We start from the raw sequence: 12,810 nt of genomic DNA on the forward strand, positions 1-12,810 counted from the left end.
GGACAATTTTCAAAACTCAGAGTATAGTCTGTGTTTAAAAAACAATGTCCCCCATAAACATCCACAGAACTGACTTCTGAAACTTTTACTAAGGAGAATAGAGTTAGTTTGCTTCCAGGTAGGAAAGCAGACTTGGTTTTGCTTAATGTAATGAGAAACTCATAAGTGTAATTTAAGCAATGTTTGCAAACTGGGGAGGAGGTTATCAGATGTAAATGCCTGCACCAACTAGGGACTACTTTTCTTGCTGCATTGATTTCATGCCAAAAACATTTCAATCACCTGTTTTTTCTTAGAGAAGGTTATTGCAAAATCAATCTTTATGTAACTTCTATATGGCCTGTACATATAGGCTTTCTTTTGTCATCAATTGGAATATTGCATTTAGTACAGAATATGTTGCCAAATAATACAGTAAATACCCTGGAGGTGGAAATGTGACGAATATTTACTCATTTTGTCTGTCTGCCACAACTTTGTTCATAGTAACTCTCATGATGAATGCGACAGTTCAGGGCAACTGTCCCTGCATTTCCCCTCAGTGGTTCAGCAAGAGCACCAACCCTCATGTTTCAGCTGTTGCCTTTCTGGGTGGAGAGCTGTATATCTCTCCTTTCTGATCAGGGTATTCACAGGCTGCTGAGTTCCCTGCCATCACTGTGTATTTCCCACGGTGCCTAAACAGACCTGTTTGCTGCCTCTTCAGAGACAGATAAGAGTGACTGCTGCAGATATAAATAACCACACAGTTCTTTTTAAGCAAGCCTACTTTATTCTTAGGTAAAAGCACTACAGAGAAAATATTTTAAAAAACGAAGAACTTTACACAGATGTTTATAAGCTTACCAGAGTCCGAACCCTAACATGGATTCTGGCAGGAGCAGTCCTTCAACCCTCCACTCTGGGTAGGGTGACCAGATAGCAAGTGTGAAAAATTGGGACAGGGGATGGGAGGGTAACAGGTGCCTGTATAAGACAAAGTCCTATATATCGGGACTGTCCCTATAAAATCAGGATACTTGGTCAACCTAACTCTAAGGGAGTCATTGTGGTTACAAGTTCATTACAGCTTCAGATCAGAACAGGCACGTGGTCTTATGAGGCCTCAGTAGGCCAAGTCCTTCCCTAAGTATTGTGGCCCTCCATGCACCAGAGGTCCTGTCCATTTGCAGCATCAGGAAGAAGGGCCTGGATTACTTTAAAACTAAACTATTTATCCAAAAATCATTTCTTGCTCAGTTGGTCCCTGGCAAATCCAATCTGAACTAGTACATGCGCACCTCTCCAGGAGGATGGCTTCTATGGTTGATAAAGGAAGAAATTCATTAGCATCCCTGTCCCTGATAGAGAGTGCCACAACATGTACACAATTGCATTTTTAGTACCACGTACCCCAAGGTATTAACCCTAATTCAGTAAAGTTTAATTTATTTCAAAAAAGTTCATCGTAATTCCATAAGGTTTGTTCACAAATTTACAGGATATTGTTAATCTCTCATTATGCAGTCTAAAGTTAAGCATGTGCATAAGTCTGTGTAGTATGAAGACCCTAATCACATCCACGTTAATCAGGTTTTTCTCTGTGCATACTCAAGTAGAAAGGCCAACCGAAATCAGGAACACTTCAAAGGTTTTGTTCACAGCAAATGGTCACATTTTCTAGGAAATCCATGATTACTCCAAAAATAAAATAGCCTCAGCAATTGCTACAGTAATATCCTCATCCACTGTACTGTATAAATTCAATTAACTATTAACAGCACTAGTGTGCTAACTAATGGATTTTTATTTCAATGCTGATATAGAAAATAGTCTGATTAAAAGTGAGTTTCTTATTGATTTTGTTAAATTTCATTGTACTTTGAAAGAAGCATTTTCGGTTTTTTTGCATACATTTATCGGAGAGAATATGCAACATATATGTTGCCAGGGAACTGTCTGACGTGTGTAGTTTGTGATTAGAAATTCAATCGTTAATCCTGCTAGATGAATGTAAATGTTTAGGCACTGGTGCATATTGGAATAGATTTATTAAAGGCTCTTATTACCAATTCTGTTTTTGAGGGGGTTTATCATTTTAATTTGCTTCAGTCTGTAATTTGGCATACAAGTCTACAGTCAGTATGCAGTTGCATTTTGTTTGAAAACAGATTCAGATTGGTTTGTCTGATGTTCCTTTTAGTGATGCATTAAAAATAGAGGATATTTGTAATAAAAATAAAACCTATCAATGACAATTTTAGGGATTGAGAGAGACAAGGTGGGTGAGGTACCATAATGTCTTTTATTGGACCGACTTCTGTTGGTGGAAGGTGTACAAGCTTTTGAGCTACAGACAGCTCTTCAGTCTTCTTCAGGTCTGGGGTTTTTGAGTTCTGTGTAGCTCAAAAGCTACCTTCAACCACCAGAAGTAGGGCCAATAAAATATATTCTCACCCACCTTCTGTTTCTCTCATCTGTGACAAACAGGACTACACTACTGCAAAAATTTTTAGGGACTGTTAGCTTTCTGGGTTTTATAATAGGACCTCATAATGCTTTTCAAGTAGTAGAACTATCAGGGAGACTGCAATTTTAATGGCCATTAGCACAGGTGATCTTGGCTAGCAGATGACAGTACACATTTCATAGTGTCTGCATATTAAAAATAGGACTAGCCCTGCGTTCTGTGACGTAGTAGACTAAAGTTTGGGTCCTGGAGAGAACCATATCCATGTCAAGAGGGAAGATTGCTGAGACATGTGATGTTGGAGCTTAGAGAGAGGTGAATCCAGGAGGTTTGGGGCAGATTCTGATATTTCAATATCTGAAGAGCTGTGTAGCATCCTGGGATGTGGCAGATGGTCATGTCTGGATAGATGCATGATGTAAATAAAAATGAGGGAAACCAAATGCAAGACGTGCAGTATAATTTATGTTTAGAAAGCTACATTAGTGTATTTAACCTTAAATACCAATGTGAAATGAAGAGCTTAAGTAAGCAAGGAAATTATTTTCCCTTTTCCTTCAGTAGAGTGAAGTGAAATCATCGCTTTTCACTTCCCAAGGAGTCTGAAAAGACTGAGACTTTAAATACATTCTGTTGCTGTACTATTTTTACAAAAATTTGAGGTGAAAACAGGGACATCTTTCGCTGAGTTACAGGTATTGCTGGCAGACAAAACTGTCAAATATTCTATGAGCTGTCTGAAGTCATGATGGTCCCTGGGGAATCACAGTAACTGTCCCTGATGTACTTGTGGAAAAAGCACCATCTATGTCTTAGCTCTGCATAAATGATGACTTTTCCTGAGACTTCTTTTGGTTTCATTTATGGTTTTTTTCTCTCATTTTTCTCTCATGACAGACCAATGGTTATGATGAAGAGATGTATGGATCATCCCAGGGTAGAAAATCTAGCAGGGTTACTAGAGAATTTCTAAAAAATCTGTCACTCAAGTTCATGGAATTAAAAGGAAGCTTTTCCAGAAATTAACTGTCTCCTTTACTGAGGGCTTTTCCTAAAGCAGAATAGCAGATTCTCTTCTTTTGGTCCCTGCTTTGGAAAGCTCTTCCCCCTGACTTCCATATTAAAACTGAAGCAGTTCACTAGGCATCTGCTTTTCTGCAGAGGCACAGCCAAGTCCATTAAAAAAAAAAAAAAGTAAACCACAAGATTCACCAAGAGCAAGTCATGCCTGACCAACCTGATTGCTTTCTATGATGAGATAACTGGGTCTGTGGATATGGGGAAAGCGGTGGATGTGATATACCTTGATACCTTGACTTTAGCAAAGCTTTTGATTCGGTCTCCCACAGTATTTTGCCAGCAAGTTAAAGTAATATGGATTGGATGGGTAGAATGCTGGCTAGATCATCAGGCTCAATGGGTAGCGATCAACGGCTTGATGTTTCGTTGGCAGCTGGTATCAGGAAGAGTGCCCCGGAGTCAGTCCAGGGGCTGGTTTTGTGGAACATCTTCATTAATGATCTAGACGATGGGATGAATTGCACCCTCAGCAAGATCAGCAAGCTGGGGGGGAGGAGTAGATACACTGGAGGGTAGGAATAGGGTCTAGAGTGACCTAGACAAATTGGAGGATTGTGCCAAAAGAAATCTGATGAGGTTCAACAAGGAAAAGTGCAGAGTCCTGCACTTAGGATGGAAGAATCCCATGTACTGCTACAGGCGGGGGACCAACTAGCGAAGTGGCACTTTTGCACAAAAGGACCTCGGGATTACAGTGGAGAAGAAGCTGGATATGAGTCAACAGTGTGCCCTTGTTGCCAAGAAGGCTAACGGCATGTTGGGCTGCATTGCCAGCAGATTGAGGGAAGTGATTATTCCCCTCTATTCGGCCCTGTTGAGGTCACATCTGGAGTATTGCATCCATTTTTGGGCCCCCCACCACAGTAAGGATATGGTCAAATTGGAGAGAGGCCAGCAGAGGGCAAATAAAATGATTAGGGGGCTAGGGCACATGACTTATGAGGAGAGGCTGTGGGAACTGGATTTATTTAGTCTGCAGACGAGAAGAGTCAGGGAGGATTTGATAGCAGCCTTCAACTACCGGAAGGGGGATTCCAAAGAGAATGGAGCTAGGTGGTTCTCAATGGTGGCAGTTAACAGAACAAGGAGCAGTAAGTTGGATATTAGGGAAAAACTATTTCACTCGGAGGGTGGTGAAGCACTGGAATGGGTTACCTAAGGAGGTGGACTCTCCATCCTCAGAGATTTTTAAGGCCCCGCTTGACAAAGCCTTGGCTGGGATAATTTAGTTGGGGTTGGTCCTGCTTGGAGCAAGGGGTTGGACTAGATGATCTCCTGAGGTCTCTTCCAGCCCTAATCTTCTGTGATTTTATGATTCTAAGAGGCCATGATTGGGAAGGAAAAAGACTGGGCCTGAGAAATTCAAGTAGGATTTGGAGGCCAGAATATAGTTTTCGAAACTAATTGGGTTAAAAAAAAAAGTCAAGTTATGGAGAAAAATATTTTGAAAGTGGAAATCTAGCTTGGGTTGGATCATGCATTCTTTATAGAGATTTGCTTGCCATTGGAATATGGGGATGAAATATCTAATTGAATCTGTACAGTCAGTTCATTTTTATAAGTTCCCCCAATGTAAACATTTTTAAAACCCCAAGACTAACATAGGACGAAGTCTTGCAAGGGACCATTTGAGATGCAGGTCCATTCTGTGCGTCACCACAGCTGCATTATAACCATGTGAATGTGCTGCTGCTTATTAAAAGTAGAAAAACTATATTAAACAGTACAGTTGCACGATTAAGTCAGAAAAAATTAATTTAATCATTAAGCCACATTGTCCATGTATGGATCACTTGTGTTCAGCGGATTGCAGTTTCAGAACAAGTTCTCTAAACCAGGGGTCTCAAACATGCAACCCGTGGAGTTATTTGCTGCAACCTGCCAAGCTCCCTTCGCCCCCAGCGCGCCACGTCTCCGCTCCTCTGCCTACCTCCAGGCGCTTCCTGCTGCCAGTGCTCTCCAGGAGGGAGGGGGGAAGAACGGGGAGTCTCGGGCTTGGGGAGGAGGCAGAGGAGAGTCGGGGCAGGGCCGGGGATTTGGGGAAGGGGTTGGAGTAGGGGCAGGGAGGGAGTGGAGTTGGGGTGGGGACTTTGGGGAAGGAGTTGGAATGGGGGCGGGGTTGGGGGCAAAAGGGAGGGGGGCTTTCGTATCTCTGTATGAAAAGGTGTCATTGATGCAGCCCTCGGGCCAATGTACTAGTCCTCATGTGGTGATTTGAGTTTGAGATCCCTGCTCTAGACCATTAATATGGAATCTTTGTCCAGCTTCCCCTTTAATATAGTATTCTGTAAATTATTCCCTTCATGGTGGTAAACACAGGATAAGGGAAAAACCATGAAGGCCAACAATGATGCTGTAGCAAGCTGATCTCCAGACCACTAGAATTTGCTTCTCTTTAAAGAAATTGGATTCAATAAACATCATGCAAACTAAAAGCCTTATATTTACAGGGAGACCATAAAACTGCTTTAAGATCCAATTAAGCAAAGCATTTAAGTACATGCTTAACTCCAAGCATGTGAATAACCCTGTAGCATTCATTGGGACTACTTACATACTTAAAGTTGAGCATATACTTAAGCATTTTGCAGAAGCCAGCATTTGTTTTAATTCCCCATTGTAAACTTATTTTTTTCCTGTAGCCTTTACACTTTTTGTGTATTTAGCTGTTACATGTGGAGCATAGAGAATGAAACAAGTAAGTTCAGTAGATTTCATGTAGCTACACCTATTATATGCGTAAGGGGCATACAGTGATCAGAACTTAAGACAATGAACTATGTGGAGATATGCGGCAAGTCTCAATGGAAAAAACATAACATTGAAGATACAGTTGCAATAAACTGTAGCTGAGTACATTATGTCTGCCTTAAATTTGCAGCAATTAGCTGAAATTGCAATACAAAGGCAACACGAACAAGGACATTTTTTGTCGTCTAAATAGTTAAAATATTGCCAGTCTTGCTGAACTGTTCGACAAAAGGAAACATCGTACAGCCTTTTCCGAGGACTTGTTGCTCTTTTCACTTGTGCCAGCATCTCTGATAAATGATGTTCTTGTTCTTTAATGACATACTCTAGAGCTCCAACTACAGCGGGGAGAGCAGAAGATCTACAAAGAAGTCATCCAGGGAGGAGAAGTCGGTTGGTTTCTATTTAAATATTAAAATGATTTCTGTGGAAACTGCAGAGTTTGTAGCATGGAGTTTTTTATGTAGTGCATGATTACAATCCCGTTCTTCACTCCTTGATGTCTTCAGTACTAACAGTAATTCAGATTAATCACTGTTTGAAGGGAGAGTAAGGTTTAGGGGAACAGTAACATTGTTGAGCTGTCTTTATAAAGCATAATAAACACAACCTCCAACATTACTCCATCTGTTTTGCTAGCCGCATAATTATTTGGGGAGGAGGAGTAAAGGTGGCAAACAGGAAAGCAGTAAGGATAAAGGAATAACCTAGAACAGGCTGAAGTTCTTTGCTTATTAATGTAATAAGTACACCAATATTACAACTATATTTCTAAAATCACATTTTTAATTGCAACATGTAATATGTGGTATAGAGTTGTAGTGATATTTAATTTCATATTTTGAAATCACATCTGTGAATCACAAAACAGTGAACCATTAAAACATGGATCATAGCTATTGTGATATCACTAGATGTGCTGATTTTGAAATCTCAGTGGGTATGAAAGTAATTTGTTTCCCAGCTATAACTAAGCTCATCTGAGAGCTCCCAAACCCTGTCTCATGAAAACCTTTTTAGCTATCTTATCAGAAGAATTGTAGTTAAATTGGGAAGAGATGGATTTAAGCTTTTTCTAGAAGATAAAGATTTATCCAATGACACAAACATCTCCCTATCTAGTGATTTGTCCTTTGAGCTGCCTATATTTTCCAGTGTTAGAGGTCTGAACAGTATTGAAAACAAAGCATATGTCCTCTTCATGTCATACTACCTCTGACATTGAACAAGTCACTTAACTTCAGCTCCCTCCTTTGTAAAAATTGGGAGTAATACTTATCTATCTCATAGTGACAGTGTGCGAATTAGTGAAGGTTTGTGAGGAAGCTTTAAAGATGGGTATAACTGAAAAGTGATTTATTACTGAGACTAGAGCATCATGTATCTTGACTGAAGTATCTTGAGGAGGAAGGGGGTTGTAACACAGGACCTTTGGGGTGGGGAAGAGAAGAAAGAGGAATAGTTTTCTAGGAACAAACATCCTCTCTTTTGTTCATACCTGTGTCTCATTTTTGAGACTTGCATTATAGAAAGGCTTTGAAGGGGTCAATATAATGTCACTCTTTACTATGAGACTAGTTGCAGTGGTTTTGTATGCATATAGAACTGTCCTCTTAAGTAAACAGCCCATTGGGTAAGCAACTGTATTATACCCTTGTTTGTAGGTGGCCTACAGAACTCTGGTGAGGGCCGCTATCTCCAATGCCTTTCTCCTGTGCTGGTCAGGCAGGCTTCTCGACGCCTTTCCCCCATTCCCTCTAATCAGCAGAGTCTTGGAAAAGATAAAGTCAGACAAGGCTCCTGATTGGGTCCTCCTGATGCCCCGGCGTGGCCCAGGCAGTACTAGTATGGGACCCTCATGAGCCTGGCGGTAGCTACGTCATGGCTGTTGCCATTCTCCTTGGACCTGCTCTCTCAGGACCAAGCCCACCTCCTCTATCCCAGTCTAGCAGCTCTCCATCTCACAGCGTGGCTGCTCAGTGGTTAGGGGGAGAGGAGAGGGCGTGCTCAGAACAGGTTCATCACGTCCTCCTTGAAAGTAGACGGCTCTCCACTTGTGGCGCTTACTGGGCTAAGTGGTCACAATTCTCTAAGTGGGCAGCGGACCAGGGTGTCTTCCCGGTGTCCGTCCCTATCTAGCTTATCCTTGGTTATCTCCACCTGAGGGCCCAGGGCCTAGCGCCCTCATCAGTCATGGTGCAGCTGGCGGCCATATCAGCCTTCCATCCGCCGGTGCAAGGGCACATGGTGTTCTCCCATACTATGACTGGCCGGTTCCTTAAAGGCCTGGAAAGCCTCTTCCCATACTCTAGATCCCTGGTTCCACAGTGGGTCTTAAAACTGGTCTTAGCTCGTCTCACAGGACCTCTGTTTGAATTGTTGGTCACGTGCTCCTGGTCTCACTTCTCGTTGAAGGTGGCCTTCCTGGTTGCTATCATGTCGGCTAGATGAGCCTTGGAGCTCAGGACCCTGACCTCCAAACCCCCTTACTTGGTCTTTCACAAGGACAAGGTCCAGCTCCGCCAACACCCCGCATTCCTCCCTAAGGTGGTGGTCGCATACCACATGGGTCAGGACATTTTTCTACCGGTCCTCTGCCCCAGGCCTCACAGTGAGGAGCACCACCTCCACACACTCGATGTTTGGTGAGCCTTGGTTTTCTACCTTCAATGGACTAAGCCATTCAGGAAGTCATAGAGTCATAGACTTTAAGATCAGAAGGGACCATTATGGTAATCTAGTCTGACCTGCACAATGCAGGCAACAGAATCTCACCCGCCCACTCCTGTAATAAACCTCTATTCTATGTCTGAGCTATTGAAGTCCTCAAATCATGGTTTAAAGACTTCAAGGTGCAGAGAATCCTCCAGCAAGTGTAACTGTTCATTGCCTCGGCTGAGCATGCGAGGTGCCAGCTGATCTCCACCCAGAGGCTTTCCATCCGGATCACTTCGTGCATCCGGTCCTGTTATGAGTTGGCGGGTGTTCCCCCGCTGCCCATTGTGAGGGCACACTCGACCTGGGTGTAGGGCTCATCAGCTGCCTTCATGGCCCATGTTCCCGTCCAGGACATTTGTAGGGCTGCCACGTGGTCTTCGGTTCACACGTTCACCTCGCATTATGCAATCGTGTCCCAATCCAGGGATGACTTCAGGTTCGGCAGGGCCGTCCTCCATCCTGGGAACTTGTGAACTCCTACCTACCTCCAACAGATATAGCTTGGAATCACCTACTGTGGAATATACATGAGCAATCACTCGAAGAAAAGACAGTTATCTTTTCCATAACTGGTGTTCTTCGAGATGTGTTGCTCATGTCTGTTCCACATCCCGCCCTCCTTCCCCTCTGTTGGAGTTGTCAGGCATGAAGGAACTGAGGGTGGTGGGAGCATGCAGCTCCCTTTATACAGTGTCACGCAGGGGTCACGGGGGGCACTCCCGCCCTACAGCTACTGCTAGGGGAAAAATTTCCGGCACCATGCACGTGATGAGCACGCACACCTTCTGTGGAATAGACTTGAGCAACACATCTCGAAGAACACCAGGTATGGAAAAGGTAACTGTCTTTTACAAACAGAAGATATTTCATTTGAGTGGCTTAGTCCTGCTCTTCTTTTTTCGTGCCTCTCATTGTCACACCTTGTCTGACAGTGCGTTGTTCCCTGCTTATGTTAGCTATGGCATATCAGGAAAAAGGCTTGGCCTCTTGCACTCTGGATGCTCCCCAGGCCACTCAGGTGGTCTTTTGACACCCTGCATTTTTTGCTCTATATTGTAGAGCACCCAGCTTTCCAAATAACTCTTTGAGGTTAGAGTTGGGCAGGTTTTTGCTTCCTAGTTTTAGTAGGTTTCTTGTTTAACTGAGTAGAAACAGGCCTTTTGTTAAACCTGGTTTGTTGCAGCTGATCTTGGTTCTCTATTCCACATTCTGTGGCTGTCAGGGTCTCCCCTTTTCAGCAGGGAAGGTTAGAGGTGCTGCTAATCCAGCCTAAATTTAGAAAAAGCGAATAATTTTATCTTTATAAAAACTCACTTTCATCTTAATAAGAATTCCAAGCTGAAGAATGCAATCCCTTCTCTTCTCTCCTACATCTCCCCCATTCCCCTTCACTTTACTCTGACTCCCAAGTCTGAAGCTATGGAAAAATAATTCTAGGAAAAGCTGTTGCTGGCAGATTTCAATCAGTGGTGCACAAAATTGTGCAGCTTGTTTGTTACTGATATTTGTTCTAAAAATCTGACATGCGATCTATTTATGATAGCTAAATGAGAGGTGCCTCTACTGTTTTGTATACATTGGTAATTCCACTGCACAAGGACAAGACACTGTGAGAAATGGTATTCTTACATTTTTCAACTAGACTTCAGAGCTTTTAAGCATTAAACTGGAGGATATAGTGGATGAGAGTAATATGTTCTTTCACGTGAGGTCAAATTTTCAAGTGTCTAAGTGCTTACATGCCTGAAGGCTTGTCTATACTTGAAATGCCACAGCTGCACCACTGTAGTGCTTCAGTGTAGACGCATCCTGTGCCAATGGGAGAGGTTCACCTATTGGTGTAGGTACTCCACCTCTGTGTGAGATGGTAGTTAGGTCAATTGAAAGATTTTTCTGTCGACTTAGTGTGTTCTACTCTGGGGGCTAGGTCAGCTTAACTCTCGGGGCCAAAACAAAAGACCCCCCTGGGCTGGAGCTGAAAGCTGAGAGCTTCAGCCCTGGATGGTAGGGCTCAGGTTACAGACCTCCCTGCCCTGCCCTGCCCCAGGACTAAAGCTTTTCAGGGTTGGCCCCCTGCCCAGGGCAGCAGGGCTTGGGCGGGCTCAGGCTTCATTCCCCACTCTTAAGGTCGTGTAGTAATGTTTGTTGTCAGAAGGGGGTCACGGTGCAATGAAGTTTGAGAACCGCTATCCTAATTTAAAGGAATTAATACAGAATTTGACAAGTCATTCACATTATGCAGAGTTCTCAGGTTTTTCTTCCTGCTGATACAGGGTTCCTACTACTGTGATCTTGGTCTTCGCAACAGTGACTTTACTTCCAAATCCCAACCTTCTTCCCGAAATGGAAATAGGGTCTGTCACTGTCTGTTTCCCTCTAACCTTGACTTTTTTTGTTTTGAGTTCACGTGGACAATACAACCTCCTGTATTCACACAAATAATGATAGGACCTTGGAGTGAAGTAATGACTCTCTTGTCGGTCTGGTTGCCAGGAGTGTCTAGGTCTTGTGTTTTTGTTATGCATTTTCTTTGTACATTTTTTAAATTTATGTCTGGAATAGGAAACAGAGATCTGTTTAAGACAGGTCATGATGTTGATCTGTGCCTCTCCTTTTCCTGTAATTGTTTTATTTTGCTTTTGACAGTTGTCATAAATTTTGTCTTGGAGAAGACTGCAAAATCCCTATTAAATAGTAGTAGTTTATCTTAGCTGAGACCACTCCTCTGCTCACCTTGCCAGTCTATTTCCTGTTGGCACGTGAGATGAAGCTGCAACCCTCCCCCTTTCCCACTCTTTGTAATTTACAAGACAAATGATTTTTATACTAGTGCAAGAAAATCACTAAACATAAGGCCTTGAAATCCTCTTGGAGGTTGAATTGTCTCTCTATATGCAGGCAAAGTAGTGTGGCTGGCTGGGTGAGGGTTTGGTTAATGTATCCATATTGTGCCTTGTGTATTTTTGCTGTATGTGCACTCTGAACTTAACTCTCACCTCCTGGGAATGTGCATTACTAACAGTAAAGTCTTTTGTGAATGTACCTTGCTGTTGCTTTTATTTTATGGTATCCAGTCTTATAATGTATGCAGAATTGTCCATCCTGTGTCTGAATAATTATATTTTGTTGCTTTCTGTTCAATAATAAAATGGTCACAGACAGTTCAAAACTATCTGGAGTATTTTAAAAATCTACCCTCATAATTTTCCTGTCTCTGTGGTTATTGTACCAGAGTTACTTATGTTTCTGAATTGCTGGCTTTGATTGAAACCAGAATGGTCATAAGCTCTCCTTCTGACTGCTGTACATATAGGCAAGGCTAAGATTTTGTCATGGATATTTTTAGCAAAAGTCAGGGACAGGTCACGGGCAATAAAGAAAAATTCACAGAAGCCCGTGACCTGTTCCTGACTTTTACTAAAAATATCTATGACAAAATGGGGAGCCGCTCAGTAGCTGTGAGGGCTGGCTGGGAGCTCCGGGGGCCCCCACAGTGCATGGGGGCGCAGAGCCTCAGGGTCCTCCTTTCCCCTCCACTTGGAGCTGTGGGGTCCCACACAATGGTCAGGGGCAGCGGGGTCCCCTTGACGCCTGAGATGACCCTGCAGCTCCCAGCCACCTGCGTGCTGAAGTCGTGGAGGTCTTTGGAAGGCATGGATTCTGTGACTTCCGTGACCTCTGTGACAAAATCAAAAATCGCAGCCTTACATATAGGTCCCTCTCTTAGACAGTAGGAGAGGATTAGTGACTAAAATAAGTTATTTGGTTTTGCTTCTGCACACTCTGATATCCTCCCTTCCTGTAGGAAACAT

At 43.0% G+C, this 12,810-nt stretch overlaps 1 protein-coding gene across 6 annotated transcripts in view; it reads left to right on the forward strand.

Annotated features, from left to right (window-relative positions):
* Nucleotides 1-12,810, forward strand: part of LRRFIP1 (LRR binding FLII interacting protein 1) — a 216,694-nt gene that overhangs the window by 152,529 nt on the left and 51,355 nt on the right. For 2 of the 6 annotated variants that reach the window (XM_030579405.1, XM_030579401.1), the window contains exon 9: nucleotides 6,611-6,673. The exons of the other annotated variants lie outside the window; for them this stretch is intronic. In XM_030579405.1, coding sequence (XP_030435265.1) covers nucleotides 6,611-6,673 — 63 coding nt within the window. The remainder of the gene's footprint in view (nucleotides 1-6,610; nucleotides 6,674-12,810) is intronic. 6 annotated transcript variants of the gene reach the window in all.

Source organism: Gopherus evgoodei, chromosome 11 (genome assembly GCF_007399415.2).
Source record: "Gopherus evgoodei ecotype Sinaloan lineage chromosome 11, rGopEvg1_v1.p, whole genome shotgun sequence".
Lineage (NCBI taxonomy): Eukaryota > Metazoa > Chordata > Testudines > Testudinidae > Gopherus > Gopherus evgoodei.